The 27,794-nt window shown below is 58.8% G+C and overlaps 2 protein-coding genes across 2 annotated transcripts; one reads left to right on the forward strand and one right to left on the reverse strand.

Moving 5' to 3' along the window:
- Positions 1-2,884: 2,884 nt before the first annotated feature.
- Positions 2,885-18,404, reverse strand: LOC136131314 (transcription initiation factor TFIID subunit 4-like). Its single transcript, XM_065888129.1, has 2 exons — positions 18,345-18,404; positions 2,885-3,982 (listed from the first exon to the last, which is right to left on the reverse strand). The coding sequence occupies exons 1-2, from the start codon at positions 18,402-18,404 to the stop codon at positions 2,885-2,887; spliced, it is 1,158 nt and encodes a 385-aa protein (XP_065744201.1).
- A 7,234-nt stretch (positions 18,405-25,638) lies between these two features.
- Positions 25,639-26,976, forward strand: KCNJ4 (potassium inwardly rectifying channel subfamily J member 4). Its single transcript, XM_065887318.1, has one exon. It carries the CDS (start codon positions 25,639-25,641, stop codon positions 26,974-26,976), a length of 1,338 nt encoding a protein of 445 aa, XP_065743390.1.
- Positions 26,977-27,794: the final 818 nt, after the last annotated feature.

The raw sequence follows: 27,794 nt of genomic DNA on the forward strand, positions 1-27,794 counted from the left end.
ACTGTCCCATTACAGATGAGGCCTCTGAGGTCCAATGAGGATAAGCAACTTGCCCAGGGTCACCCAGGTTCTGACACCCAAGTCTACCACCCACACCCGTGCAGCCTCTGCACACCTGTCTCCCTGCCTCCCCGCCCCCCCTCCCCACCCCTGCCCCGCACACGGCTAGAAGCTACTTAAACAAAATTCTTCCTTTAGTCTTTAATCATCCTCAGAGGGCTTCCCTGGTGGCTCAGTGGTTAAGAATCCGCCTGCCATTGCAGGGGACACGGGTTCGAGCCCTGGTCCGGGAAGATCCCACATGCCGTGGAGCAACTAAGCCTGTGCGCCACAACTACTGAGTCTGCGCTCTAGAGCCCACGAGCCACAACTACTGAGCCCATGTGCCACAACTACTGAGCCTGTGCTCTAGAGCCCGTGCTCCGCAACAAGAGAAGCCACCGCAATGAGAAGCCAGCGCACTGCAACGATGAGTAGCCCCCCGCTCGCCGCAACTAGAGAAAGCCTGCGCACAGCAACGAAGACCCAACACAGCCAAAAATAAATAAATTAAAAAAAAATCATCCTCAGAACACCCCCTTAAAGTGGATACTGTCCTCCCCACTTTACATATGAGGAAACTGAGGCCCAAAGAGGACAGGTGAGCTGCCCAGAGTCACACAGGGGTGGATGGTAGAGAAGATACTCTTTTTTCTGGGGTCCATGAAGCTCTCCCTGCCTGGAGCTGTCCTTTCTGCCTCTCCCCACTTCCTTCCAGTCCACCCTCAGCCTCCACAGGGCTCTCCTTACAGGAGATGAGCAATGGGGGCTGCAGTCTGCAGCCCCAGGCCTAGCAAGGGGACCATCACCAGATGCTTCCTCTCAACCCCTGTGTCACAGCCACCAGGCCTCCTCCTCCTCTTTCCCTGAACTCACTGCTCCTGGGCCCCCATTCTTTCCTTAAACTGGTGCCCAGGGACCTAACATTGGGTTTGATCCCATGGGAAAAGATGCTCTAGGTCTAAAGACACCCTTGTCTCCATCTCCCCCTTCTTGCTGCCCCTCCTCCTTCCCCTGTACCCCACACTCCCAGGGCAGCCACCAGGCCAGGCCTCTGGTCAGGTGAAGAGCCCACAGGCCATTTGCCTCACCTGCATCCTCCCACTTTCAATTCATGGAAAGGTATGATAGGTACCAGGCACACATGGCCGCTGACCCAGCGTTCAGATTGCTTGAGTTCCCCCACCCATTCACACACCAAAGACTCATTCCATGGAACATCAGTCCTGGTTGCCGCCCTGTGAGGACACAGCAGGGTAATGAGCAAGCGGGGCATGGAATGGGATACGTGCTGTGCGGCTCTGCACAGCGTTGAAGGGAGGACCGAGAAGGGATGGTCACGTTTATTGAGCACCGACTATGAGCTGTGCATTTCTTGTACATCCACCTCACTTGATCTGCACCTGTGAGGCGAGCGACAGTGAGGGTCCTCATTTTATAGACAGGTTAAATAGGAAATTTGCTCAAGGTCATGAAGCTCCATGTGCCGTTGAGCCCAGGTTGGCCTGACTCCCAAGCCTACTTAACAAGACCAAACTTGTGCCCGGTGCTGGATGAGCGAATGAGTAGGTGAGGGCAGCAGGAGGGCTTCCTAGGGGAGGTGGCGTGGAGGCTGGACTGGGGAACAGCAGGAATTCTCAGAGCAGAGAAGGAGGAAGGGCATTTCAGGCAGGAAGAACAGCACGTGCAAAGGCAGAGAGGTGTGGAAGCATCTGGTGTGTTCTGGAATCTATAGGAATCAGGATGTATGTGTGGGTACATGGGGTGTGGGATACGGTGGGGCCTGACTGTACCTCACGCTGAGGGGTTGGGACTGGGTCCTTTCAGGTGAGGGGCTCTGCGGTGATTGGACACCGTCATGGTGGTTCATGTGCTGTGGTTCCTGTACCTGATGCAACTTCAGAGGATCAGCTTGAAGGCAGAGCCGGAGATTTTATATTCAATAAATTCTCGATCCAGCTTTCGGATGCCTCAGTCTCCCTCTCTTAACTAGGGCCAGTCAGAGATGGCCAGGCTCCCAGGTAAGTCCTTCTGGCTGTCTAACTGCAGGCATTCTCTCATCCTCCTACCCTGCATCCTCCAACCTCCCGCGTCCTCGGAGGGTTGGAGTGAGGTGCCAGGATGGCCACGGAAATGGCTGGCTCACCAGGGGCTGAGGCGCTGGGGTCCTCTCCCTGCAGTCCAGAGTGTGGGCCCAGACCTGAGCGCACTCAGGGCCGGAAGGAAAAGGGCGCGATCCTCCCTTATAAAGACACTTTGGGGTAATGGGGACGCAGAGGGAGACTGGGGTTTGACCCGCCTCCGCCACCTCTGGGTGACCTTGGGCAAGCCTGTGACCCTCTCTGATACTCAGTCTCCCAGTCTGTAAAACGGGGCGGTGCTACCTAGCTGATTGTGAGGGTCATTCCAGCAGGGCCACACCTCCGTCTCCCGGAGCGGGGTGTGCAGGGTCCTTAACTGCCCGTTCTTCGGGAGGGAAAGGGGACCATAGAGGGGAGTGGCCCGGCGCTACCGAAGCCGGTAGCGACCCTCTCCCACCCACTCCCTTCCCAGCACGGAGGAACCCTCTCCACCTGCCCCTGGGGGGCGAGAAAACCCGGGAGCGCATCCTCGGAATGGGTTCTGGGAGGAGTGCCCCTGGGGGGGAGGAGGAAAACCCGGGCAGGATCTCGGGCAGGAGCGGACCACGCGGCCCCCAGCCCGTGCTCAGCCCGCGCGGCCGGCGGGTGGGAGGGGGTGTCATGCCTGGCTAGGCTGAGGAGAAGGTGCAGGGCCGGGCCCGGCGGGCCGCCCGGGGCTCCGGGGCTGGGGGTGGGGGCGCGCGGCCTCCGCAGTGGGGCGCGGGTCACGTGTGAGGAGGGGCGAAAGTCTCGCAAAGCCGGGCGGCGTGCCGCGAGTTGGGAGTTCTCGGCGCGCCGCGGGCGGCGGGAGCTCGGGCTCCCGGGCAAGCCGGGGACGCGGCAGAGGCGGGGGCCTGGGTCCGAGACCGCGGGGGCCGCACCGAGAGTGGGAGGGAGGGAGAGAGACAGAGGCAGGGACCGGAGCGAGACAGAGACGCGCAGGGGAGAGACAGGGCAGGGGTAGAGGAAGGCAGGGGACAGACTGGGAAGGCGACGGAGACGAAGACAGGGACCCGCAGGGAGAGACCGAGAGACCGACGGGGGCAGGAGAGACCGGGAGAAACAGAGAGCCGAGGGCGCGGCGGGGGAGGTGGCGGCAGAGCCGGGGCTGGCCGGCCGCGGGGGTCTCGGGGCCAGAGGCGAGCGCAGCGGGGCAGGGAGCGGAGCGCAGGGCTGGGGGCAGCGCGGAGTGACAGCGAGAGAACAGTGGGGGCGGCGGAGGGAAGGAGCCTGCGGCGGGGGCGGGGGGCGCCAGCGCCATGGGTCGCCGGACCCTCGCGCTCTGAGCCCCGGCCCGGGGCCCGACGATGCTGAAGCCGAGGCGGCGCCGAGGGCGCGGCGCGGGGCAGCGCTGAAAGTTGGGCGGCCCGCGGGGAGCGGCGCGGGACGGCCCGGAGACCGCGAGACCCGGGGACCGACGGACAGACCCACAGGCAGCCGGGGAGGGGGGGCGGGGCCGGCCCACCGAGTTCGCGGGGAGTGGGCGCCGGGACACCCTTCTCCCCGCCCGGGACGCCGCCCGCCCGACTGCGCCTGGGATGTAGCGCCCGTTCGCCGCCTCCCGGAGACTCGTCGGACCCTGCGCCCCGCGGTAAGCCGGGGCCGCGCTCGCCGCTGGCGCTGTCCGTCGTCTGTCCGGCCGCGTGCGTGTCTGTGTGTCCCAGGGCCTGGCGGCTCGGTCCCCGCCCGCTCAGCACCTTATCCCTGACCCGGATTCCCGCGGCCAGGCGTGCGTTCAGCGCGGTCAGGCGACTCCCCGGGACCTGGTGAGCTCTGTCCTCTGTCCATCGTCGTCGTCGTCGGGAGCGTTGAGATCTGGGTTTCTGCCAGGAAGGGGGGTAGAGGTGAGTGAAAGGGGCCTTGACCTTCTGCCCCGGCCATGACCTTTCCCTGCCTCTACCCACCCCCAGCTGTCACACCGGGTTGGAGGAGTTTCAAGGCAGGTGACTTGTGTCTCCTTTCCACCTCCCCAACTGCGGCCTGTTTGCAAATGGCCCTGACAACAAAATCCCACTTCTCATGTTTTGAGCACCTACTTTGGACCCCAGTACCCTAGGGTTGGTGGACAGGTATCCAGAGAAGAAGGCAGTTCACATTTCACAGTGGTGGAAACAGGCTGTGCAGAGAGGCAAGACTGCTTTTCCCTTCCCAGACGGAGAACCCCAGGGAAAGAGAGGTCTGAACGAGCCCTGGAGTAGGGAAACTTCCCTGCAACCGTGCCGGTGCGCAGTGTCCCCCGACCAGCATCTACATGACACTTTTGCCCCCAGAGCCTAGGCTCTGGGATGGGGAGAGGGTGGGGGAGGGGGAGAGACAGGTGGAGGGTGGCCTGGCTGAGTTGGCAGGTGAGGGCCTCAAGAGAAGTAGGATGTCAAGAAGCAGGTTGAGGGAACGGGGAACTGAGGGAGGGAGGCCTAAGAGCCACGCATGCAAGGCCCAGAGAGGAGCCAGACCTGTGTGTGTGTGTGTGTGTGTGTGTGTGTGTGTGTGTGTGTGTGTGTAAAATGTCTGTTCTGCTTCTCCCCCACATCCAGTCTTGTGACCTCCAGGGCTTTGGGGCTTTTTGGAGCTGTTGGCAGGATTTGGGGGGCCTGAGAGTCAAACGGTGGTCCTGGCTCGGCCTGGGATGAGGGGAACAAAACGTCGAAGATGGTGGTAGGATACGGGCTGAGGTGCAACATGGCAGGAGCAAAGGCTGTTGGCCGTTGAGCTGACCCATAGCCAAATGGGAGTCTGGAGGGCTGAACCTAGAATATTCTACTCTGTTCTCCACTGGGAGGATGGGCTCTTTCTGGGGTTTTCCACGCTGGGCAGTGGGCCTTGTATATCCTCCATTTAGGCTTCTAGAAATCAGCTCAGCTAGCTGAGGAACCAGCACGGTGGACAAGTCACTCTCCTCCCTGACCCTCAACTTCCATATCTGTGGAATGAGGACACTCTTCCCTGTCCCACTGACCTCCAAGGGGAGGAGGGGGCGCCTGCGCTCAGATGAGCTGAGGACTGTTCAGGCTGGGGAAGCGCTGAACACATGGGAGTAAGGACTCATCTTACCTTTGGAAAGATGAACAGCTAATGGGGAGAGGGGAATATGGCCTGAAATAAGGCTGACCAAGAAGGGGAGTACCCAGAATTAGAGGGGGGAACTGGGGCTTGGGAGCTATTCCTCAGGAACCTTTGGGTTACCCTTGAAAGAGAAGCTCCTCTCCCATAAAAAGTGTTGGGGTGACTGGGAGCAGACAAAGCTGGCCTTGAATTTCTGCTGGGTGACCTTGGGCAGCTGGCCTGACCTCTCTGAGCCTCAGTTTCTTCAGCTGGAGAGTGGGGATGATGGTACTGACTTCACTGGGTTGCCAAGTGATTTACAGACCATGTGAGGTCTCTGGAAGCAGCTGACACAAGCCTGGAGCACAGTAGGTTCTTAACAGACATTTGCGGAGCAGAGAATAAAGTAGCTTTAGGAGATGCCGTGAAAAAATTTCTTAGCTTAGGATCTAAGAGGGAAGGGGAGGAGGAACAGTGTAGGCTTACAGGGCGGGCTGGTTCTTAATGTGGATCTGGGGGAGGCGGGGGCGTGTGCCGAGGGGGGTGTGAGGAGGAGGGGGCCCCTCTGCGGGGACCACTGAGTCACGAGGACATGTAAGCGACATGACAACCAGCAACATGGTAACCAGGAGACTAGCGGCGGTGGGAAATGGAGCTGGAGCGGTGTGTCGGGGGGGCAGGACTGGCAGCACCAGGCCTGGAGGGTCCCAGCAGCAGCCAGGCCGGCCTCGCAGAGTGAGGAGGGGAGGCCCCGAGGCCAGGTGGGCTGGGGAGGAGGTGGGGGCCGGCATTGAAGGAGGGAGGCATTCTGGGGTCTGCTGGGCAGGGGGCCTTCTCCTGCGCCTCCCCAGGCTCCTCGCTCCTCTCCTCCACATCTCCACTTTTCATGCCTCTCCCCCTAGGATGCCAAATTTGGCTCACGCAATCTGTCGTCTCTCTTCTGAGATTGGCATCGGGACCAAAGCCGAGTGCATTACATCACCACCGCTCCCCTTGCACGAGGAGAGAAGGAGAGGGAGGGACAGAGGGCTGGGGGGCAAGCGGCCAACCCTCAACTTTCTTTCCTGTCTTCCTGCTCACTCTTCCCCCTCAGTCCCAGGTGTTGGGGGCTTCCGGGAGCAGCCAGGCAGGACCTCGAGGCAGAACAAGGGCTCTAATCTCGGAGATCCCAGGGCAGGGCAGGTCAGGCCGTGTTGCTGTCCCCCGGGCTAGGCGAGGCCTGGGAGGCAGGGAGCCTGCGTTCAGGACCCCGATCTGTCATCGCTCTGCTGTGTGACCTTGGGCAGCCCCCTCACCCTCACCCCGTGCAGAGTCTACATCTGTATCGAGAACTGTTGGCCATTCAAGATCTTGATGACTCTCTTGAAGAAAGATGCCCTTGAGTCCCACCGCTGTCCCGGGCGCAGAGGAGGAGTCCTGAATTTTGAATGGCTCTCTGTGACCTTGAGCAAGTGACTTTACCTCCTTATGCCTCCATCTCCTCACCTGTAAAATGGGGTGATAGAACCCTCAAAAGCCCTAGATGTGAAAGAGGTACTAGACACGAAAGAGGGGGACGGGGGAAGAGACAGGGTCTCTGGCATGAAACCAGACACTGAGGGGCCCCACGGCTCCCGGCACGCTGGGCTGGAGGTGGGGGGCAGGCTGACACAGCCATTGGCAGGAGAGCGTTTCGGTTCAGACAGAAGGCTTGGCACTTAAATCACTGGTCTGATGCCCTTATTTTAGAAAAGTGGAAACCGAAGCCCAGGGAGGGAAGTGGACCCCCCACCCCCGCCCCGCCAAGGTCACACTGATGGTTTGGGGGTGGAAGAAGAGCTGGGGCCTGAACCCAGGGCTCCTGGCTCCCAGCCCTGCCTGGAAGTAGACAGAGAGACAGGCACATACACACACCTCCTGTGGAAGACTGTGGCCAGCCCGGACAGGACCCGGGAGTTTCGAGGGCCCAGTTCTCACTTTGGCCCCCTCCCTGTTCCCTTCCTGCTCCCTGGCTGCCCCATCCTCACCGTCCCTGGCCATTATTCCCATCCCTCACTTGGTCTATTTGAAGAGCTCTCTTTCAGGCTCATTTTCAAGCCAGTTTCAGGCAGTCCCAGTCAGGGCCAGGCTGGATTTGGGGTTCAGATGGAAGATTATGGCCCCTTCCAGAAGGTTCCCAGAGCTAGAGGTGCATCTGTGGCTGTTTGTGAAGTACGAGCTTCTCATTCCCGAGCTTTTCAAGCAGAGCTGACTGAGTGCCTGCCAGCGATCTGCCCTGGTGACTCCTGCTTTATGGGGGAGGTTGAATAGCATCCCCACCTTCAAAATCTCGAGTCTTTGATACCCCCAGGAGGAGCCAGGAAGCAGCACCCATCACTTACCGGCTTCCCAGTAAGGAAACTCACGTCGTCGTGCCAGGCATTGGGCTCGGAGCTTTTGTAAATTCCTCCTCATTTAACCCTCCCAGCAACCCCACAATGTCGAACTGAGGTCCCTGTGTTATAGATGGGGGAGCCACGGCTCAGAGAGTCTCTGTGATTTGTCCAAGGTCGCACAGCGGGGAAGTGGAGGAACCGGGGTCTGAGTCCGGGCCTGAGTCTGATGCTCCGGGGCTGTCCCTGGGACTTCCTTGAGGAAAGAGTGGAAAACGTCGTCCCTCCCCTGGGATGGGGCTTGGCAGGAGGTGGTGCGTCGCCCCAGAGCATGACACCCCCTCAGAGATCCCATGGGGGCTCTGTTCTGAAGACATAGAAATAGACGTGCGCCCAAGGGGAGAACTCATTTTACAAAGGGGAAGACTGAGGCTCAGAGACAAAGAATGGCCTGCCCAAAGCTGACTGGAAAGTTAGATATGAGCCAGGCCTCTGTCCCCTGCGCCAGTGGGCAAGGAGGGGCCTTTGGGCTGATGGTGGAGTGAGGTCTGGGACTGGGAGTGCAGACTGCTGGGTGCTTTGGCAGAGGGCTGAGAGTGCTGGCTCTAGGCTAGGGCCGTGGGTAAGGGAGCCAGCCTTGGGAACAGGGAGAAGGAAGCACGAAGAGAAACCAGCAGGGATAGCAGGTCCACCTCTGTCCTCCCTGGTCCTGCCCCAGGGCCATCCACAGATGTCAGTGTCATACAGCCTGTGAGGTCAGGAGAAACTGTAGATGGGACCTGTCTGGCAAGAGAGGGTCTTGGAGCCAGCAGCCTTGGGTGTGGCTCCCTGTGTGACCTTAGGTCAGTTCCTCACCCTCTCTGAGCTTAGTACGCCCATCCACGTGGTCAAGAATCTGGACTAAATGATCTATTTCTACAAAGTGCCTGCCGTTGGGCTGTCTCTCAAAGCGCTCCTCCCATTCCCATGAGGACCCTGGGCCCTGGGAGAAGGGCGGGCAGGAATCCTGGGGGTTGGCATAACCTTTAAGCCTCCTCAGCGACTCAGTCCTCCTTGGGGTGCGGGGGGATCTCCGAGCACAGCCCTTCTTCTCCTTTTCATCTTTATTTTTCTCCTGCTCCCTCTTCTCCTCGCTACGTGGGCTGATCGCTGCTCAAACTTTTAATTCAGATGGTAATTGAAATAATAATATGGGCTGAGGCCCCTCTGCTTGTGACGCTGCAGCTGGTGGAGCTCAGCTATGAATAGACCTTGAGTCACACACGCGCGCTCCTGCAGGCGCGCACACGGGCCTGACGGGGTGGTGGGTGGGGTGCAGCCGGGGGACAGGGGAGCTCACGCTCCAGCTTGCTCCGGGTCTCAGCCCCCCATTCCCAAAGCCCGGGGCCAGTTCTGCCCCTGCGGCCCGTCATCTGGTCCCTGTGTTGAACCTGACTTGGGGCATTGGTGGGTCCCTCTGTTCACAGAAGGGGAAACTGAGGTTCAGCGAGGGGGAGGGACCAGCTGGACACAAATGGAAAGTGACTGGACTCAATTTGAACTGATGGGTTTCACCTGGTTCTAAGACCCCTGTTCTTTTTCAGGACACACGGGCCAGGCAAATGGGTGGGAGGAATGCTGGGGTGTGGCCCCCGTGGCCCCCCGCGCATGCATCCCCCTGCCTCACCTCCTCCCAACACACACACCCCCTCCAGCTCGCACACTCTCTGGCCCACTATCACACACGCTTTCTCTCACACACTTGCACACGCTCACACCCGCTCACTCACATCTCATACACGCGAACTGCTCGGATAGATGGTGCTATTGCTTGGCCGCTGGGGTGACAAAGGTTTTCCTAGATGTCCAGCTGCAGGAAGGGGACAAGGTCCAATGTACCAGGCTTTACGCTGGACTTTGTATTCATGACCTCACTTAAACCTCCCCGCCACCCTCTGAAGGCCGTCACTCCCACTTTTCAGGTGAGAAAACTGAGGCTCAATGAGAAGCAAGAGTTTGCCCCAGGTCCAACGGGTAGAAAGAGCCACGTGTTGTTTGTCCCGCTGGGAATGCACCCAGTCCCAGTTCTAGCCATTCTGCGACCCTCCATTTGGCCTCTGAGGGAGGGAGGGGGCATCCCGTCCAGCCTGGGGCTCCCCTTCCTCTCCCTGCACAAGTTCCCCCAGTCCTGCCTGTGGCTACCTGGTCAGTCGTTGACCAGCCCTACTGCCAGATGTGGAACATCTGGCCTGTAAGCAGGGGGAGGTGCCCATGGAGAGCATTGGCAGATCAAGGAGAGGGGCTACCAAGGAAGGTGGTCCTTGGTGGTCCAGACCCCAGCTGGTGCTGTGTAGGGAGTTGGCGTTGCCATGGTGACCTATCAGCCGGCAGCCTGGGTCTAGACCTGCTTGGGTGGGCCTTGTGGGGGGGGGGGCTTCAGAAGGGCAGGGGGGAGATGCGGTGGGGCGTGGGTGCAGCTGTGCAGAAACAGCCCCTGGTCTCGGATGAAGGAGGCCACTCTCCCCACCTTTACCCTGCAGTGCTGGTCTGCTCCTGTGTCTGCTTTTTCTCTAGCACTCTGCTGGGAGATGGAGCAATGGAGCCCAGAGACCACAGTGATTTGCCCAAGGTCACACAGTGATGGTGACAGAGCTGGGGCTGGACCAGAGCTCGGGGCTCCTTCTGATTCCTTTGCCTCCCCTCTTCCAGGGCTGCCGACACCTCTGTCTCCCTCAGACACTCCTTGTATCTATGCAGGGGATGAGCTGATCTCCTGGGGAAACCCCTAGGTTGGAGAGAGGGGCAGGGGCAGCAGCCCCTTGTCACAGTGGGTGCAGCTGGGCGAGGAAGCCAGGCCTGGGATTGGATCACTCACTTATCCTCAGTGACATTAACCGGGTCACCGTCCCCCTGGGGACCTCGCTTCGCTCCTCTGTGAAACAGGGGCTACCTGTGGTGATGGTGGGGGGAAGTGTCTGGCTTCTTCCTTTTGCTGCCCCGCCTGTTCTCGGAGCCCATCCCAGCTCCACCTGGGCAGCGAGGATGGGAGGGGACCTTAGCTAGGCCGGGGAGGAGGGGGTACATTCACAGTGAGGGGCCGATCCCATTTTACTGATGGGGAGATTGAGGCCTGGGGAGGGGAGTTTGCCCAGCCTCGCCTTGGTGGCAGAATTGGCACCAAGATTTACTGGCCTCTGGGACACCCCAGCGAAGTCTTTTCCCCACCACCACCCTGCAGCTCCTCTCCGACCCCGACCCCAAACTCCCTGAAGGAGCCTCCCCTCTCCCATTGTAGGCCTGAGAAGTCTAGCCCGCCACCTCCCCCCGCCACCGAAGAGTTAAGGTGCCACTCAGCCTGGGGACAGATGGAACAGGGGTCAGCAATGGGAGAACTCCATGAGGCCATACAGGGGAGGTGGCAGGTACAGAGCTAGAGGGGCCCTGGCTGTGGGTGACGTGAACGGGGGGCAGACGAGGCTGCAGTCACTCTGACACATGGGCATCAGAGCCCCTCACACCCTTTTGACAGGGAGCTCACCATCTCCCGGGGCAGCCCGCTTGTGTCTAGAGGGTTCTGCTAATTGAGACCTGCGCCCCACTTTGGCCTTGGCTCTGCACTCTGGGGTCTGAGGAATCTAGCCTGTTCCCCCAAGGCTTCTTTCTTCTGGCCTCAGTAGTCCCCGCTGAGGCCTGTGGATGAGAAACAGAAAATCTGGGTTCGAGTCCAACTCCGCCCCTGAGTTGGCTGTGTAACCTCAGGCAGCCTTTTCACCTCTCTGAGCCTCCATCCCCTGACCCGTAGGGTGGGCTTGTGCCTCCGCATCTGCGGGTTGCTGGGAAGATCTCTTGAGCCTGGCAGTATAACATGGCCTGTTGTAGACATGAGCTTCTTTGTGTCCTGACCCCTCAGTGGCCGCTCTTGGCAGACTTCCAGGTCCCCGGTCATCACCTTCAGACGCTGCTCCTCTGGCTGTGTTGAGTGTCAGCGCCTGACCTCTGTGCTAAGCGCTCCAGACCTGCTTGGGCGGGGGCAGGCCTGGCTGAGCACCAGCGCCGGGCTGTGCAGCTGCAGATCCTGAGGCCACCTGACCTGGGAAAGAGCCTCTCTCTGGCTGGGCTCCAGGGCCACCCCCTAGCCATGGGGCAGGAGCCGGGCCACGGGGAGGAGAGGGAACCAAGTGGGGCAGAGAGCAGGCCATGGCCTCGTGCTGGAGCTGGCCCGGGTCCCTGAGATGACAGGCCAGGGGACAGAGAGGACAGACAAGGCAGCCATGGGAAGGACTTACAGTCACCAGCTGCATTAGTAGCACGGCAGAGCCTCACTCCCCACACTCTAGGGAGCTGCCTGAGGAGGGGGTGAGCTCCCTGTCATGGGCGGTGGGCAAGCAACTGCTGAATGGCATCTGTTAGGGGGATAGCAGTGGGTTCTAATACAGGGCCAGGGAAGGGATTGGACCCAGAACCCAGAGTCCCTGTTTGGACTGCAGTGCAGAGGTCCTGTGACCCTAAGGGTCTAACAGACTGTTGCACATACTCCCCCTTGACTTCCAACAACTCTCCCCACAGTTGTGTGCCCCCCAAAGCCCATGATCCAAGAATGGTCAGTTGCAGCTTCAAGATAAGCCCTAGATCCCATCTCAACCCATTCACAGCTCCTAAGCACCCCGAAGGTCAGTGCTTTTCAAATTGCATGCAGGTCCTGACCCATTAGTGGTTGTGAAATTGAGTTAGTTGAGTCCACTACTTACGCTTTTTTTTTTTTTTTTTTAATGAAATAAAAAAGAAAATTTCGGGCTTCCGTGGTGGCACAGTGGTTAAGAATCCACCTGCCAATGCAGGAGACACAGGTTCGATCCCTGGTCTGGGAAGATCCCACATGCCGCGGAGCAACTAAGCCCGTGTGCCACAACTACTGAGCCCGTGCTCTAGAGCCCACGAGCCACAACTACTGAGCCCGCGTGCCACAGCTACTGAAACCAGTGCGCCTAGAGTCCGTGCTCCGCAACAAGAGAAGCCACGGCAATAAGCCCGCGCACCGCAATGAAGAGTAGCCCCCACTTACCGCAACTAGAGAAAGGCCTGCGTGCAGCAACGAAGACCCGATGCAGCCAAAAATAAATAAAATAAAATAAATTAGTTTTTAAAAAAAGAAAATTTCAAGCACTTGTATGTAATGAGGGTATTATTTTGTGATGCTTTTGTTTCATCTCTTAAAATATATGGACTGTATTGTATGATGAGTAGCAATGTAAAATATGGTTTTTTTTAATATACAGATTTATTTATTTATTTATTTATTCGTGGCTGCGTTGGGTCTTCATTGATGGGCGCGGGCTTTCCCTGGTTGCAGTGAGCGGGGGTTACTCTTCGTTGCAGTGCGCTGGCTTCTCATTGTGGTGGCTTCTCTTGTTGCGGAGCACGGGCTCTAGGTGTGTGGGCTTCAGTAGTTGTGGCTCGCGGGCTCAGTAGTTGTGGCACGCGGACTCTAGAGCACAGGCTCAGTAGTTGTGGCTCACGGGTTTAGTTGCTCTGTGGCATGTGGGATCTTCCCGGACCAGAGCTCAAACCCATGTCCCCTGCACTGGCGGGCGGATTCTCAACCATTGCACCACCAGGGAAGTCCTACAATGTTTTTACTCTGGGTCTTGGTCAGAAAGTCTGAAATTTACTGCCCTGTATAGAAATCCTGGAGGCAACACTGAGAAGGCTTGAGTGTCCAGATTCCTTTTCTCCAGGGTGCTTGGTTCCTAAGAACATAAGTGCTGAGAATTGCAGGATACTGCTATTCTGTCCTCAGACCTTCCTTCCTTTGCCCAGCAGCCCACTTAGCTCCAGGCCCCCGAGCCTCCTGGTCAACCACCCCACCCTGGGGCCTAGGTCCTGCTCTCTGCCCCCCCGCCCAGCCCTGCTTTGTCTTTGGGCTCTCCGTTTGCCTCGTGTCTTTCTGGCGACCTTCTCTCCAAGCCCTCTGGCCGTGAGGATCCTTTCCGCCCTCCTCACATACTTACCTGCGGAGCTCAGCAAAGCAGGGTGGTGTCTTACTCATTTCTCTTCTCCCAGCACACAGCAGGTGCTCAATAAGTGTTCATTCATTCCACAATGACTTATGGAGTGCCCTCCGAGGGACGACACTGGGCTGTGTTGGACACATACTAGGCAGGAGGGCAGCTGCCCGTCCGGCTCAGCGTGTTTTCAGGGTGATGAATGAATGAATGAGTGAATGGAGTCTGCGAGTCTCTGGCCTCAGGAGCCAGCTGGCAGACGGTCAGAGGTGACGGGTGAGCACGTAGCTCTTTCCCTGCGCTTAGTAGGCATTCTGATAGCAAGAGTCCCTCACGGCTGCGGATGAGCACGAATGTTCCTGCCGCTCTCTGGCCCTTCTGAGGCCTGTCTGCTGCGCCCTCTCCTGCTGACCCTGCCCCGGCACTGCCTCCTCCTGTCCTCGGAGCTTCCTTTATGGGCCTAGGACCCTGGGCGCCCAGCTGGGAGGACACCTGGGGACACCTGCTGAGAAGCCAGTGCTCCGTAAGAGTGTGAGGCCGAGGCCCGAGGCCCTGGACGTCCTGCCCCACTCCAGCACCACAGAAGATCTCCTTCTGGTCTCCACTCAGAGGCCACCTCCACTGAGAGGTTCTCCCTAACTCTGGTGACAAAAATAGCTCCTCCCTGGTCACGTTCTGTCACATCACCCTTGCTTAGGCCCTTCACGGGAATTATGACAGGCTGAAATTACCTCATCTCTTTGTCAGTCGTCGGATGTTTATTAAGTGTCTGCGTTGTGCCAGGCACTGGGGTTCAGGGGTGAAGCAGAGAGTTGAGGTCCCGGCACTCACGGAGACTGTGGGTGAAGTCAGTTTGGATTGGATAAATGCTGTGAGGAAGACCAGGACGCAGACGGAGAATGCCTGGGGGGCCTCTTGGAGGAGGCAGCCTTTGAGTCCAGACCTGAATGGTAGGAAGGTGTGAGCAGTGGAGTCTTGGAGGATTTTATCCAGGAGGGGCAAGAAGAAAGGCCCGAGTGGTCGGGGGTCGGGGTGGGAGTGGAGGGGGGAGACTGGAGGGCAGGACGGCACCGTGGGAAGCTGAGAGCTCCACGCTGAGGAGTGACGTGGGTCCTCAGCCCGTGTGGAGACGGACTGCACGGGGAGTGGAGGCAGGGAGGCTCAGGGAGGACCCCGTGCAGTTGTCGGCAGTGACGTGGCTTGCGGCAGGGAGGGCGCTGCAGGCTGGATGGACTGGGCCTGGGACCCACGTCCAGGTCCCATTCCTGCGGTCCACCTGCTTGGGGAAGCTCCTGAACTCCCGGTGGGGACGAAAATAACAGTGCCCACCTCCAGGGTGTCATGAGGGTCAAAGGAGTGGCCAGGGCTTGGCCCAGAGTAAACACTGAATGTTAGTTATCATACCATTATTAGGACTCTTGGGTTCGGGGAGGGTTGAAGGATGACGCCCAGGTGGGATGCCTGAGCAGCGCCCCCAGAAGGTCAGACAGAGACAGGGAAGGCAGGGGAGGGGCGATCCTTCCATCTTGGCTATGCTGGATTTGTGATGCCTCTTAGACGCCCAGCAGACACTGGAGCAGGTGCCAGATCTGCTTGTCTCTGGAGGGCGATTGGGGCCGGGTGGTATTTTTAGTCAAGGCTGAGCCTGGACACTGCATGGGTTCTGAATAGAGAGGCTGGGAGAGGGGCAACCCGCAGAGGGGCCCTCAGGCCTGGAGGACTTGAGGAGGGAGGCAAGGGTGAGCCAGCAGCCTCCATCAGAACTGCTGGGAGGACCGTGGGCTCAGAGGAGCCCTGGAGGGGGCAGCGAAGAGGACTGGAGGTGACGGTAAGTCATCCCCTTCACAAAGTGTTTTTGCATTTTGCAGTTTATAACCCCTTACCCTCCACTGTCACTGTTCATCTTGGCAACATGCCTGTGAAGTGGGTGTTGTCCCTCCCTTTTTATGGATGCGATTCAGAGAGGTTAAGACATTTTTCCATGGCCGCTCAGTACCAAAGTGAAGTGTTTGTTCTCAGGCTTTCTGGGATCACAGTCCGTTTTGAGGACCTTATGAATGCTATGACCCTTCTCGGAAAATACACATAGGTACACACTAGTTTTAAAACTTTCTATGTGTCTTTTTTTTTTTTGTAGGTAATACATTCATATGGTTCTAAAATTAAAAAGACACAAACGGCAATACAGTGAGAATTCTTCCTCCCACCCCTCCCCCAGGCACCTGCTTCCCTTCCCTGGAGGCAGCCCGTGTCACCAGTTTCCTGGGTCTCCATCCATAGACAAGCACAGAAAAGCAAAGATGTGTATCTATAAATTTCTTTTCTCTCCTTTTTTATACAAATGGTAGATACTATGCTCAGTGTTCATCACGGTTACCTTCTTTCACTTAAAAACACATCTTGAAGGGCTTCCCTGGTGGCGCAGTGGCTGAGAGTCCGCCTGCCGATGCAGGGGACGTGGGTTCATGGCCCGGTCCGGGGGGATCCCACATGCCGCGGAGCGGCTGGGCCCGTGAGCCATGGCCGCTGAGCCTGCGCGTCCGGAGCCTGTGCTCCGCAACGGTAGAGGCCACAACAGTGAGAGGCCCGCGTACCGCAGAAACAAAACAAAACAAAACAAAAAAACACATCTTGAAGACCTACACCGCTTCCTACCGGGCTCCCCCTCCTTTTTTCACTGGCTTCGCGGTGTGCCATCGTGTTTGGGCTGCTTCCAGTCTGGGCTGGGCAAACCAGGCGCCTGGCTCCTTGAGTGCGTGAGTGTCTGCAGGCCCAGGAACCCACACAAGTGTCACAGGCAATCGCATGGCTCTCCGAAGCTGCCCGGGGTGGTCTTGGCTGAATTCGCCCTGGCACTTGGCTCTGACCCCCCTGACCCACTCCCCCTCCTCCCCACACCTCTTCTTAGGTTCGGCCTGTGAGCCCAGCAGAGAATTCAAGGAATCCTGTGTGAGTGAGGGGGCATCAGCCCCCACTCCCCAAACTCTGGGAGACCCTCTTCCCAGGCCAGCAGCTCCAGCTCCTGGAGTCTTGTTTGCTGAGAAGCCCAGGATGAGACAATGGGGGAAGGGGCTGGCAGTGATCACGCCCAGCCCTGGCCGTGGAGCTGGGATCGGAGGGCTGCTGTGGGCTGTGCGGAAGTCACCTCTGTTCCTGCCCCCTGCCCCCCCCCACCCCGCCCAGCACCTTGCCTTTTCCTCTGCCCATGAGGAGTCTTCACCCTTTCTGGCCAGGGAGAGGGAGCACCCTAATGGGGAAAAGGAGGTGGCCTCACTGGCCTAGGCGGCCTGGGCTGGTCAGGGCCAACTGGGCGACTCTGCTGAAACTCCCTCTTCTCCTGGCTTCAGGGGCCCCGCTGTCCTGCTGATCCTCTCCCTCTGCCCCTTGGCCTCCATCTGCGGAGGCAGGTTCTCCTCCGCGTGCCGGAGATGCTCGGGGCTGGGTCTGAGGCCCTCTTCTCTTCCCATCCAGCGTCCCTGCCTGGGCGATCTCTTCCACTCTTACAGCTTACAGCCTCATCCAGGTGTACACGATCGAATGAGTCTAGCTCTGTCCGGATCTCAGGGGCTGACGTGCCGTGGACTTCCCGATGTGGACATTCCAAGGCCACAGCACACTAGGAACTGGTCCTCTTTCAGCATCTCACCATTACCTACTCCTGACAGCCCTCTTCCCAACCCCCCACCCAGCCCGTCGCCACACCTGGGGGCTCTCTGTCCGGAATGTGTCCCCAATCTCTTTACGTCTCGTGAGCCACGCTGCCACCACCCTGGCAGCTCCAGGCCACCGTCATCAGCCGCCTGGGCAGCAGTGGTAGCCCTGTCGCTGGCCTGCAGTTTCCACTGTGCTCCACAAAGCATCCTGACATCTCATTCCAGTGTGTGCCCCAGGATCAGACAGCAGAGGCCTCTGAGGCCAGACAAGGGCAGGGGTGCCACTGGGGCCATATTGAGGACGTTTTATTTTTGAATCCTGGTGGTGAATACACAAGGGTTTATTATATTACAGCTTATTCCTATTTGTCTTAAAGATGTCACATGAAAGCTGAAAAGATCAAACCAGGCAAAACCTCACCACCTGCCCGCTTCCCATAGCAATGAGGATGAATTCTGAAACCCTGCCCACCCCTCACCTCTGGGGCCTCGTCCTGGGCGACCCTCCCTCTTGCTCACTTCAGTCCCGCTCTCTGGCCTTGCTGCAGATTCTCTTTCTGGAATGTTCTACACCCCTCTTCCACACAGACACACAATTCTCCCGATTGTCTTGGCTCCCACCTACTACTCAGGTCTCGGTTTAAATGTCATTTTCTCAAAGAGGCCTTCGGGGACCCCCATCGAACTACGGCCCCTTTTCTTCTCTCTCACGTCACACCATACTTTTCCTTCAAGCAGCTCACCACAGCTGTTGGCTGTCACCTGTGCAAATGCTTGTTACGTGTATAGCATCTCTCCCCAACCGAAGCATAAGTTGCGTGAGTCCACAGCCTGTGCCTGACCCGCAGCAAGTGTGCAGTAGTAACTGAGTGAGCGCCTGTGAGGAAGGAGCACACAGCAGAGCAGGTCCCTAGAGGCCACAGCAAGACGGTGGGGGATTGAATCCCACCACCAGCGAGGGAGCAGAGGTTGTTCTGGAAGAGAGAAGCCTTCGGGGATCTGCTCTTGCCTTCAGGTTCCTATAGGGAGAGGGCAAAGGTGTCTGGGGGGCCTCTTTGGTGGGACTGTCTGGCCAACAGAAGAGGCTCCTTTGGGAGCAGGGAGCCCTCCATCTATCAGGGCAGGGGCCAGGCGTCAGCAATGCAGCACAGGGCGTACCTGCAGCTTGGAGCCGTGGCCCTTCTGTCCTCCAGCCACCAGCTCCTGCCATTTGGCCATGACTGGAAGGTCCGTCTGGACATTCTGGGGAATTTGCTTTCTAAACCTGTTCACTGGCTGGCTGAGTGGTTGGGAGGTGAGGTGGTTGTAGAGCTGGAGGAATGAGCCAGTTCACCCCACACTGCTCAGAGCCCCTCTGGAGCCCAGAGTCACTTGTGTGTCTAGGCTCTGTCTGGACCTCAAATCAGGGACCCAGTTCCTGGCTCCAACTTGCCCTATGACCCAGTTTCTCCTTTCCCAGTAGGACCTGCTGGACAGAACCCGGCACAAAGGACGGCAGGCGTGATAAGTGTTTACTAAGTGGAAGAAACTTTTGATACGACAGTGTTTCTCTGAGGCAGGAGAGCAGAGTGTCTAATGATTGTGCTCTGGCATCAAACTGCTTGGTTCCAAATCCTGGCTTTACTACTTACAAGCTGTGTGACCTTCGGCAAGTTGCCGAACCTCTCTGTGCCTTGGTTAGCTTACTTCTAAAGTAGGGATGGGGCATTCCCTGGCTGTCCAGTGGTTAGGACTCGCAATTCCACAGCCGGGGGCACAGGTTCAATCCCTGGTCGGGGAACTAAGATCCTGCAAGCCACGTGGTGCAGCCAAAATAATTTTAAAAATAAATAAAGTAGGGATGAAAACGGAAGCTTCCTCTGAGGTCATGATGAGGATGGCAGGAATTGATCAGCGTAAAGCCCTCGGAACAGTGCCCGCACAGAGCAAGTGCAAACTAAATGCTCCGTGTGGATTTCGCAATGTCACACTGCCGGCCAGTGGGGGAGGGGCTACGTGTGCAGTGGGATTTCGGGGTACAAAAGAAGGTGAGGGGGAGGAAGAGAGTCTGTTGAGCCCCCACGGTGTGGCCTGCACTTTTATGACGGTTGACAATCTGCTTCTGGTCCTCACGACACCACCCTGCAAGGTAGGCGTTACTGTGTTCCTTTGTAAATGAAGGCACTGAAGCTTAGAGGTCAAGGATCCTGCTGGAGCCAGCCAGCCCAGCTCCGTGAGAGTCTGAGGGCACTGCTCTTACTCACCTGCTCCCTAGTGCTGGTGTTGGAAGAAAAGTTGGTCGGGGCCGCATGATGGGTGCAGGGTGGGCTCCGGGGCATGACATCTGAAATCCAGGGGAGGGGATCGAGGGAAGGACTGTTCAGCCTCTGAAGTGATTTGTACCACTTACCAACCACTTACTCTGTGCTGGGCACCTGTGCATGATCCCATTTACCTCTCAGAATAATCTTATGAGGTAAGGAATACTCTTAGAGCCACCTAAGGATGAGGCGTGCAGGGACCAGAGAGGTTAAGTAACTTGCCCAAGGTCACACAGTTGGAAAGTGGTACAGAGACTCCAGAGTCAGAGCCACTGCCCTGGGAGGGGGAAGATTTGGGCTCTGGAGATTCATAGAGAGAAGGTAGTCAGACCTCCCAGGGTCTGAGGAGCAGGACAGGGGCCTGTGGAGGACCATGGGCAGGACGGGACACCCCCATGGCTAGATCCATCCTTAGCCGCCTCTTACTCTTTGAGGAGCACAGCTGCCTGCACTTAAGTCCTCTCGCTCCTCCAAATCCCCATGTGTGTGAGATGAAAGGACCCTCCCTGCCAAAGCAGGTAGTCCAGGCCTGAGAGGCCTCAGTCAGAGCTGGGGTTGGGGGCAGGCCCTGTGCTCCTCACAAGGCTGGGAAATGGGGCAGTGTTGTTAATTCCTTCCACTTCTCCCAGGGGAATCTTCTCTTCCCCCCACCCTCTGCCCTGCACCGCCCCCATTTCCCCGAGGGTGCGACATCTGCTAGAAGAGGCAGCCTCCCCTCAGGCCCAAGAGGGACTCAGGAATGAGTGGGGCTCATCAGACTCAAGAACGCCCACCAGATCACCCGCCTTATTTCAGACTCTGTGCTGGGCCCTTGCTTCATTACATCTTCCCAGCTCTCTGGCCAGAGAGCAATTACGGTCCCCCATTTTGCAGATGGAGAGAAGGAGCCCCTGGCTGGAGCAGTTAGTGGTGGAGCCAGGACTTGAAGCCAGGTTTCCGGTCTCCCAGACCAGTGTTCTTACACTGTCATCTTCATCACCATCATCATCTTCATCTCATCTCATTCATTGCGTTTTACCCGCAATGCCCTGTTGAACCCCCAGCTGATGTTTCTATTACGTAGGTGAGGTAGGTACTGTTAGCATCATCTCCATTTTGCAGGTGAGGAAACCGAGGTCCACAGAGGACATGCTAGGAGGTTGACAGAGCCGAGCCTGAGAGCCTAATGTGTTGGTTAAAGCCCCGAATGTGAGGCTTTAACCAGCACATTATTTTCATCAAGTTGAAAAGAAGCCGAGTGAGGGTCAAGGGGCTGTGAGGAAGCAGGGCTGGAGGCTGGCAGTGCAGCCGCGGAAGGCTTCAGAGAACAGAGGGGGCTCGGGCTGAGGCTGGAGAGCTGGGGAGAGGCATGAGGGGGTCCGGGTTGAACAGGGCATCGTGGGAGGTGAAGGGAAGGCCAGAGGCTGGGGACCAGCGTGAGCCAGGACCTGGACCCACCCAGGCCTGAGTCGGAATCCCGGTTTTGCCACATCTGCTGTGTGACCCCATCCCCGTCCCTACTCCCCCACCCCCACCCCCAGCCTGTGATTCTTCAGCTGGGAAGAGAAATAATAACCCTGCTTGTTGCTGTGGTAGGTGCTTAATAAATACTTGTTCAATTAACAGAGTCATAGTGATGTTTCAGCAAGAGGGACCAGACAGCGCCTGGCATAGAGCTGGCACTTCCAGAGTGTCCCCTCTCTGAGGGCGGCCACCGAGGGATGACGGGTTCAGCTGGGCCCCACTCTGAGCTGTGTGACCTCCGGCAGGTCCCTCCGCCTCCCCTGCTGTCCCACCCAACATCAGTGGGGTGCTTGAAGGCCTGCAGGCGGGCTAGGCACCCACTACGTGTGCGTTTCTGTCCCCTTCCCGCCCGCCGTCTAGGGGCCGAGTGCGGCCAGGCCAGCCCGCCTGGGCCTCAGGACACGCTGCTGCTGCTGTCTGGGGCCAGAGGGCCTGCGTGACGCACCTGCAGACGCCACCGTGACTCCCACGAGTGGCGGCGGGTGCTCGTGGGGAGGTTCGCCTGCACAGCCTTCCCAGGCTGCGGGAAACCGCTGAGGCTGCCGCCACTTTATTGGCTTTTTTTCGGCAAAGGGAGCTGTGGGCAAGTAGGGGGCATTTGGTGTCATCATATCATAGGGAAAACCTAAGAGGACACAGGTGCGGGGTGGTCCTCCTGCCTCTCTGGACCCCCTGGCAGGCAGGGTCCAGCCCTCCCTAACTCCTCAGGAAGGAGCAGGATAGAGATTGGTGCCAGCGAGCTGACAGCCCTGCTGGTCCCCTTCACGCTCTCCCTGAGGCTCAGGTGTCCGTCGCCAGCTGCTGACGCATGTGCCACAGCCCTGCTCTCAGCCTCAGTTTCCCTAGCTGTCCAGGATCCAGATGTTCACAGCCCAGCAAAATTAAAAAAAAAAAAAAGAGTTGGTAACTTACACAGCATTGTCGATTCTTCACTCGGCTAAGAAAGGACATTACGTTTCAAAAAGCAGCCAGCATCTCCCATCCCCATTATTTCCCCAAAAGAAAGAACGTTCACCATGAAAGACGCTGCAGGCGGCACTCTTAGAATGAAGGAGGGAGAGCCTGGCTGGGAAGGGGAGGGACTTGTTCCAGGTCACCCAGCAAGGCAGCCAGAGCGCCCGGGCCCCCACCATAGAAAACCTGTTCCCCAGTGTGTGCGCACAGGGCTCTTTCAGTGCAAGCGGATTAGACCAGCTCCCTTTTTCCAGAAAAGTACACTTAGTTGTAGCCATGGTACAGGCACCTGAACAGCTAGGGCACCCTTGCTCTCCCTGTCTCTCTTTTAATAAAACACCTATGTTCGGAGGAAGATGGTACCCAATCATCAATGCCTGTCGCCTCTCTCCCATGATCTGTGTCCCTTTCTCTTTCACACTTTTCCCTTGGGTCCTTGTGCCTTCGCCAGGAAGCCCCGTGTGACAAACAAGGGACAGAAAAGCTGGCCGTCTCCTGGCAGCTGTGACCTGCGAGCACTGGCCGAGCTCCGTACCCCTCACTTTGTGTCAGCCTCGTGCGGTGCCGGCAGCTGAACCCCCCGCTCTTGCGCAGGGGCTATGGTGATGGATGGAGTGGTGGTGTATCTGGGCATGTGACTGAGGACGAGGGGCTGGGCCCTCACCAGCCCAGGGTCTTCAGGGGGACGCCCCACACATGGGCTGCCCGTGGTGGAGTGTCGGACCTGGTGGCAGCACCTGTGCTCGCAGGCAGCTTTCCCAAAGGCCCAGGAGTGGACGTTTCTGAGCACCGCCTGAGCTAGCAGGCACAACGGTGGTGGCCCCGGGCCTGGCCCAGGGCAGGGGCTCGGGGAATGGTTGCTGTGACTGGGAGAGGAGGCGTGGGGCCGGGAGATGAGCTGTGCCCCTCCCCGGGCTACATATGGGTGCTGGGGGTGGGGAATTGGGGTGATGGAAGGGCAGGGGCTGGGGTGGTGTTGAAGTGGAGGGTGTGAGTGTAGGGGGTAGGGATGTACAGAGCCTCGTCCTGGGGCTTCGCTGAGACTCCTGGCACTTCCACTAAGGGATGGGAAGCAGTGGGCAGTGCTGGTGAGGGGAGCCCCACGAAGAACCCTCTCCTGCAGCACCAGATGAACTCCCAAGGTCAGGACCAGTTCCTTTGGGCAGAGATTGAGGGCCCTGCAGCACCCTGGGCTCCTGTCTGGCCTTGGACAGGGCCCTTACCCTCTCTGGGCCTCACCGTCTTCATCCACCAAAGGCCCAGGTTGCTACACTCTGTCCCCTCTGCCTCTCTATCCTGCAGACCTGAGGCTGGTGGGTCCAGGGCCTGCCAGGGCTGGGCTGGTGCCCTCTCTTCCCTAGCCCCGAAGTCCTACCCCAACCCCCTCCAGAGAGGAAGCTCCTCTTCCCGGGAGCACCCTCCTTGACCTTCCAGGAGTGGAAGTGAGGTGATTGCTCAGGGCTGGCGCACCTGCTCTGGGACCCTTAGCAAGTTCATTTCAGCTCTGAGCTTCCTTGGCCTCAGATGTAAGATGAGGGTCTTGAAATCAGTGATCTTGAAACCCTTCCCACGGGCTCTGGTTCTTTCTGTGGTGCTAATGGATGCATTCAAGATGGTGAGACAAAGCAGAGAGGGATGTATTTAGCGAAGGAAGACCTCTCTGAAAGCCATTTATAGCCTAGAAGGTGCCCCTGGCCCCCAGTGCCCTCAGGGCTACCCACCTGGAGCCCTGGCTGTTGGGACTCTAGGGGAGGTAGCAGAGAGGGTCTGGGAAGCCCAGTTAAAATCATGACCTCTTAAGGGCCAGCCCTGCACACCCGCATTACCTGTTAGGTCTTTAGACTGATGGGTCTCACTGGTCCCATTTTCCAGATGAGAAAACTGAGGTGCAGAGCAGTTACGTAACTTGCCCAAGTTACATGGTGGATCTGGGACTTCAATCCAGGACTGTGGGATCCAGGGAGCTCCTTTTAAGGGGGAAAGGGAGGAGAACCCAGAGTCAGGATAGGGTGACCGCAGGGGAGGGAGGAGATGGGGGCAGGGCTCACTCTCCCTGGGCTGAGAGAGGGAGTTTCTCCCAGGAAGAGGCAGGCTCTGAAGCTGTTGATCTCCAAATTACAGCGTTGGCACGCACCGGTTGCTGCGGCAACCAAGTTGTCCTGAACCGGGGAAGTGTATAAACATTGCCACAGATGCACAATTAGATCAGGAAGAAGAATAGAACAGAAAATAGAAACTTCCAGCCTTATATAATTCTGGGCCAAAACGTTACTAGGAGCCCGGGCCCGGGCCCAGCCCCGGCCCTGCCATCCGCTGGGGCCCTGGGCGGCACCATCTCTCTCCTGGGGCCCCAGCGGAGAGGAGGGTGAGGGGAAGGTCTGCCCTGCGTGGGCCCAATTGGCACGCCCGCCACCCGGCAGGGTGAGAGGCCACCTCCACCGAAACAGCTGGGGATGCTGACAGGCAAATCCTGCCTCTCACCAGCTTCCTTCGGCTCTAGGAAGCGGGAAAGAAGGCAGGAGGGCAACTGGCTTTAACTGAGCACCTACTGTCTCCGCGGGTCCTGTGAGGTAGGGTTTTGATCCCCGTTTTACAGCTGAGGAAACTGAGGCTCAGAGAGGTGAAATAAGTTGCCTGAGCTTACATAGCTAGGTAGTGGTGTGTCTGCCTCCGCCACCCCAGGTCTTCACACCGCGAACTCAGCAAAACTGACAGCGCCTGGGGGCTGAGGAGTTAGACACACCTGGACTTGGACTCACTTACCAGCGGTGCAGCCTTAGGCCAGTTCCCCTCTCTGAGCCCCCGTTTCCTCGCCTGTGATGTGGAAATAGGGATGCCTACACGGGAGCCAAAAATCAGGGCTCCCCTTATGTCCGTCCTGACCCCCACACTGGAGTCTTCACCCACCGCTGCTCCCAACAAGTTTGGGGACAGGACAGGAACTGACGTTGGGCTGTGGGTCCCAGCACTGCCCAGTAGAACTTTCTGCAATGATGGAAATGTCCTGCATCTGCTCTGTCCAGTATGGTGGCCATTAGCCACATGTGGCTACGGAGCCCTTGAAATGTGGCGAGCGCAGCCGGGGAACTGAAGCTAACGTTTTATTTAATTTTAATTAAATGTAAGAGCCACAGGTGGCCAGTGGCTGCCGAACTGGACCGCACAGGAGAATGTCCGACCCCCGAGAGACCCAGAAGGGCAGAGGCTGAGCCCAGGGAGGTGAGCGGGGCCCAGAGCATTCACCACTTCCTCTGCTCAGGGCACGTGGGACAAACAGTGCGAGGGCGCTGCCGAGATGGGCATCAGGAAGTCCCCGGAAGAGCGGGCGCAGGAGGTTTCGGTGGGGGAGGAGGGGCAGCGGGAGGGGCTGGGACTAGGGCCTGGATCCCGGTGGCCTCAGCTTCTGGTCTGGCAGACCCCGATCCCAGAGCTGGGCCAGCCACAGAGGCACTCCCTCCCTGTTGTCAGAACCACCTTAACATTCTGCCCACGTGGTGGAGGAAGCCTTGGGTCCCAGTCCAGGCTCCGCCCCTTCTGAGCATCACTGGGTGGGTTCCCTGCAGCCCTGGAACCCGGACTCCGGGGGCCCTTGGAGAGCCGCTCCCACGGCAGCCACTCGCTCCCCAGCGTCTCACGTGTCTGCTTCTCCCCCGCAGGCCCTGCGTCTTCCCAGGTGACCACGCCGGCTTCAGGACATGCACGGGCACAGCCGCAACGGGCAGGCCCACGTGCCCCGGCGGAAACGCCGCAACCGCTTCGTCAAGAAGAACGGCCAATGCAACGTCTACTTCGCCAACCTGAGCAACAAGTCGCAGCGCTACATGGCGGACATCTTCACCACCTGCGTGGACACGCGCTGGCGCTACATGCTCATGATCTTTTCCGCGGCCTTCCTTGTCTCCTGGCTCTTTTTCGGCCTCCTCTTCTGGTGCATCGCCTTCTTCCACGGTGACCTGGAGGCCGGCCCGGCGGGGGCCGCGGCGGGGGCCCCGGTGGCGGGAGGCGGCGGGGCGGCCCCGGCGGCCGCCAAGCCCTGCATCATGCACGTGAACGGCTTCCTGGGTGCCTTCCTGTTCTCAGTGGAGACGCAGACTACCATCGGCTACGGGTTCCGGTGCGTGACGGAGGAGTGCCCGCTGGCGGTCATCGCCGTGGTGGTCCAGTCCATCGTGGGCTGCGTCATCGACTCCTTCATGATCGGCACCATCATGGCCAAGATGGCGCGGCCCAAGAAGCGGGCGCAGACGCTGCTGTTCAGCCACCACGCGGTCATCTCGGTGCGCGACGGCAAGCTCTGCCTCATGTGGCGCGTGGGCAACCTGCGCAAGAGCCACATCGTGGAGGCCCACGTGCGGGCCCAGCTCATCAAGCCCTACATGACCCAGGAGGGCGAGTACCTGCCGCTGGACCAGCGGGACCTCAACGTGGGCTACGACATCGGCCTGGACCGCATCTTCCTGGTGTCGCCCATCATCATCGTCCACGAGATCGACGAGGACAGCCCGCTCTACGGCATGGGCAAGGAGGAGCTGGAGTCGGAGGACTTTGAGATCGTGGTCATCCTGGAGGGCATGGTGGAGGCCACGGCCATGACCACCCAGGCCCGCAGCTCCTACCTGGCCAGCGAGATCCTATGGGGCCACCGCTTCGAGCCCGTGGTCTTTGAGGAGAAGAGCCACTACAAGGTGGACTACTCGCGCTTCCACAAGACCTACGAGGTGGCCGGCACGCCCTGCTGCTCCGCCCGGGAGCTGCAGGAGAGTAAGATCACCGTGCTGCCCGCCCCACCGCCCCCGCCCAGTGCCTTCTGCTATGAGAACGAGCTGGCCCTCATGAGCCAGGAGGAAGAGGAGATGGAGGAGGAGGCCGCGGCCGCTGCCGCCGTGGCCGCGGGCCTGGGCCTGGAGGCAGGCTCCAAGGAGGAGGCGGGCATCATCCGGATGCTGGAGTTTGGCAGCCACCTGGATCTGGAGCGCATGCAAGCCACCCTCCCGCTGGACAACATCTCCTACCGCAGGGAGTCCGCCATCTGACCTCCGGGCCCGCCCTCTCGCTTCCCACCAGAGCCTCTTCCGGGGGTGGGCTGCCAGGACACCTCCACCGCACTCAGGACAGAGTGGCTCACCCTGGCTCCATGGACCTTCTGGAGAGAGCTGGGGGGCTTCAGAGACTGGGAGGCCCCTTCCTACTGACTCCAGAACCCAGGCCTGGGAAAGGGCCAGGATACCCTCCGTCTGGTCAGCCTGGGTTCTCCAGCACCTACCCACTGGCGGCTCAGGAACCCCAGACCCACCACCCTTTCCCCACCGACCCTTCAAGGACATTCCCCCTTTGCTCTCAGAACCTTGGGGAAGGCGGCTGGACTGTCGGGGGGTGGGCGTCTTGGGGTTCCGGGGTGGGCCGGTGGTTAGTTTGAGGGGGTGGGAGGGGTGTGCGTTTCTTTTGCATGACTGTGGTCTGTTGCTCATGACTTTCTTTCGTAAATATCTATAAATGGAGAGATGGAGGCACCACATCCACCTTCTGCCATTTGTACCTGCAGGGCGAGGAGGTGCAGCCCTCGCACTCCGCACCCCTCTAGCCCAACCTTCCCCTGCCCAGCTGGCTGGTCCCTTGAGACCCTCGGAGCCAGCTCTCTTGGCCCGTGGATAGTACTGGGTTTGGGTGCAGAAGTGGGACCTCAAGGAGCAGGGAAAGGGCCATCCCTCCCTGTGGGCCCTCCGGGCCTGCAGGCCCAGCCCAGGTTGACAATGGAGTTTGTAACTATATATTTTTAATAAAGTACATGGTCCATTAGCGGTAGGCTGATTGCAGATGGAGGGTTGGGAAGGAGAGATAGAGGGAAACGGGG

The sequence above is a fragment of the Phocoena phocoena genome, chromosome 11, assembly GCF_963924675.1.
Source record: "Phocoena phocoena chromosome 11, mPhoPho1.1, whole genome shotgun sequence".
Lineage (NCBI taxonomy): Eukaryota > Metazoa > Chordata > Mammalia > Artiodactyla > Phocoenidae > Phocoena > Phocoena phocoena.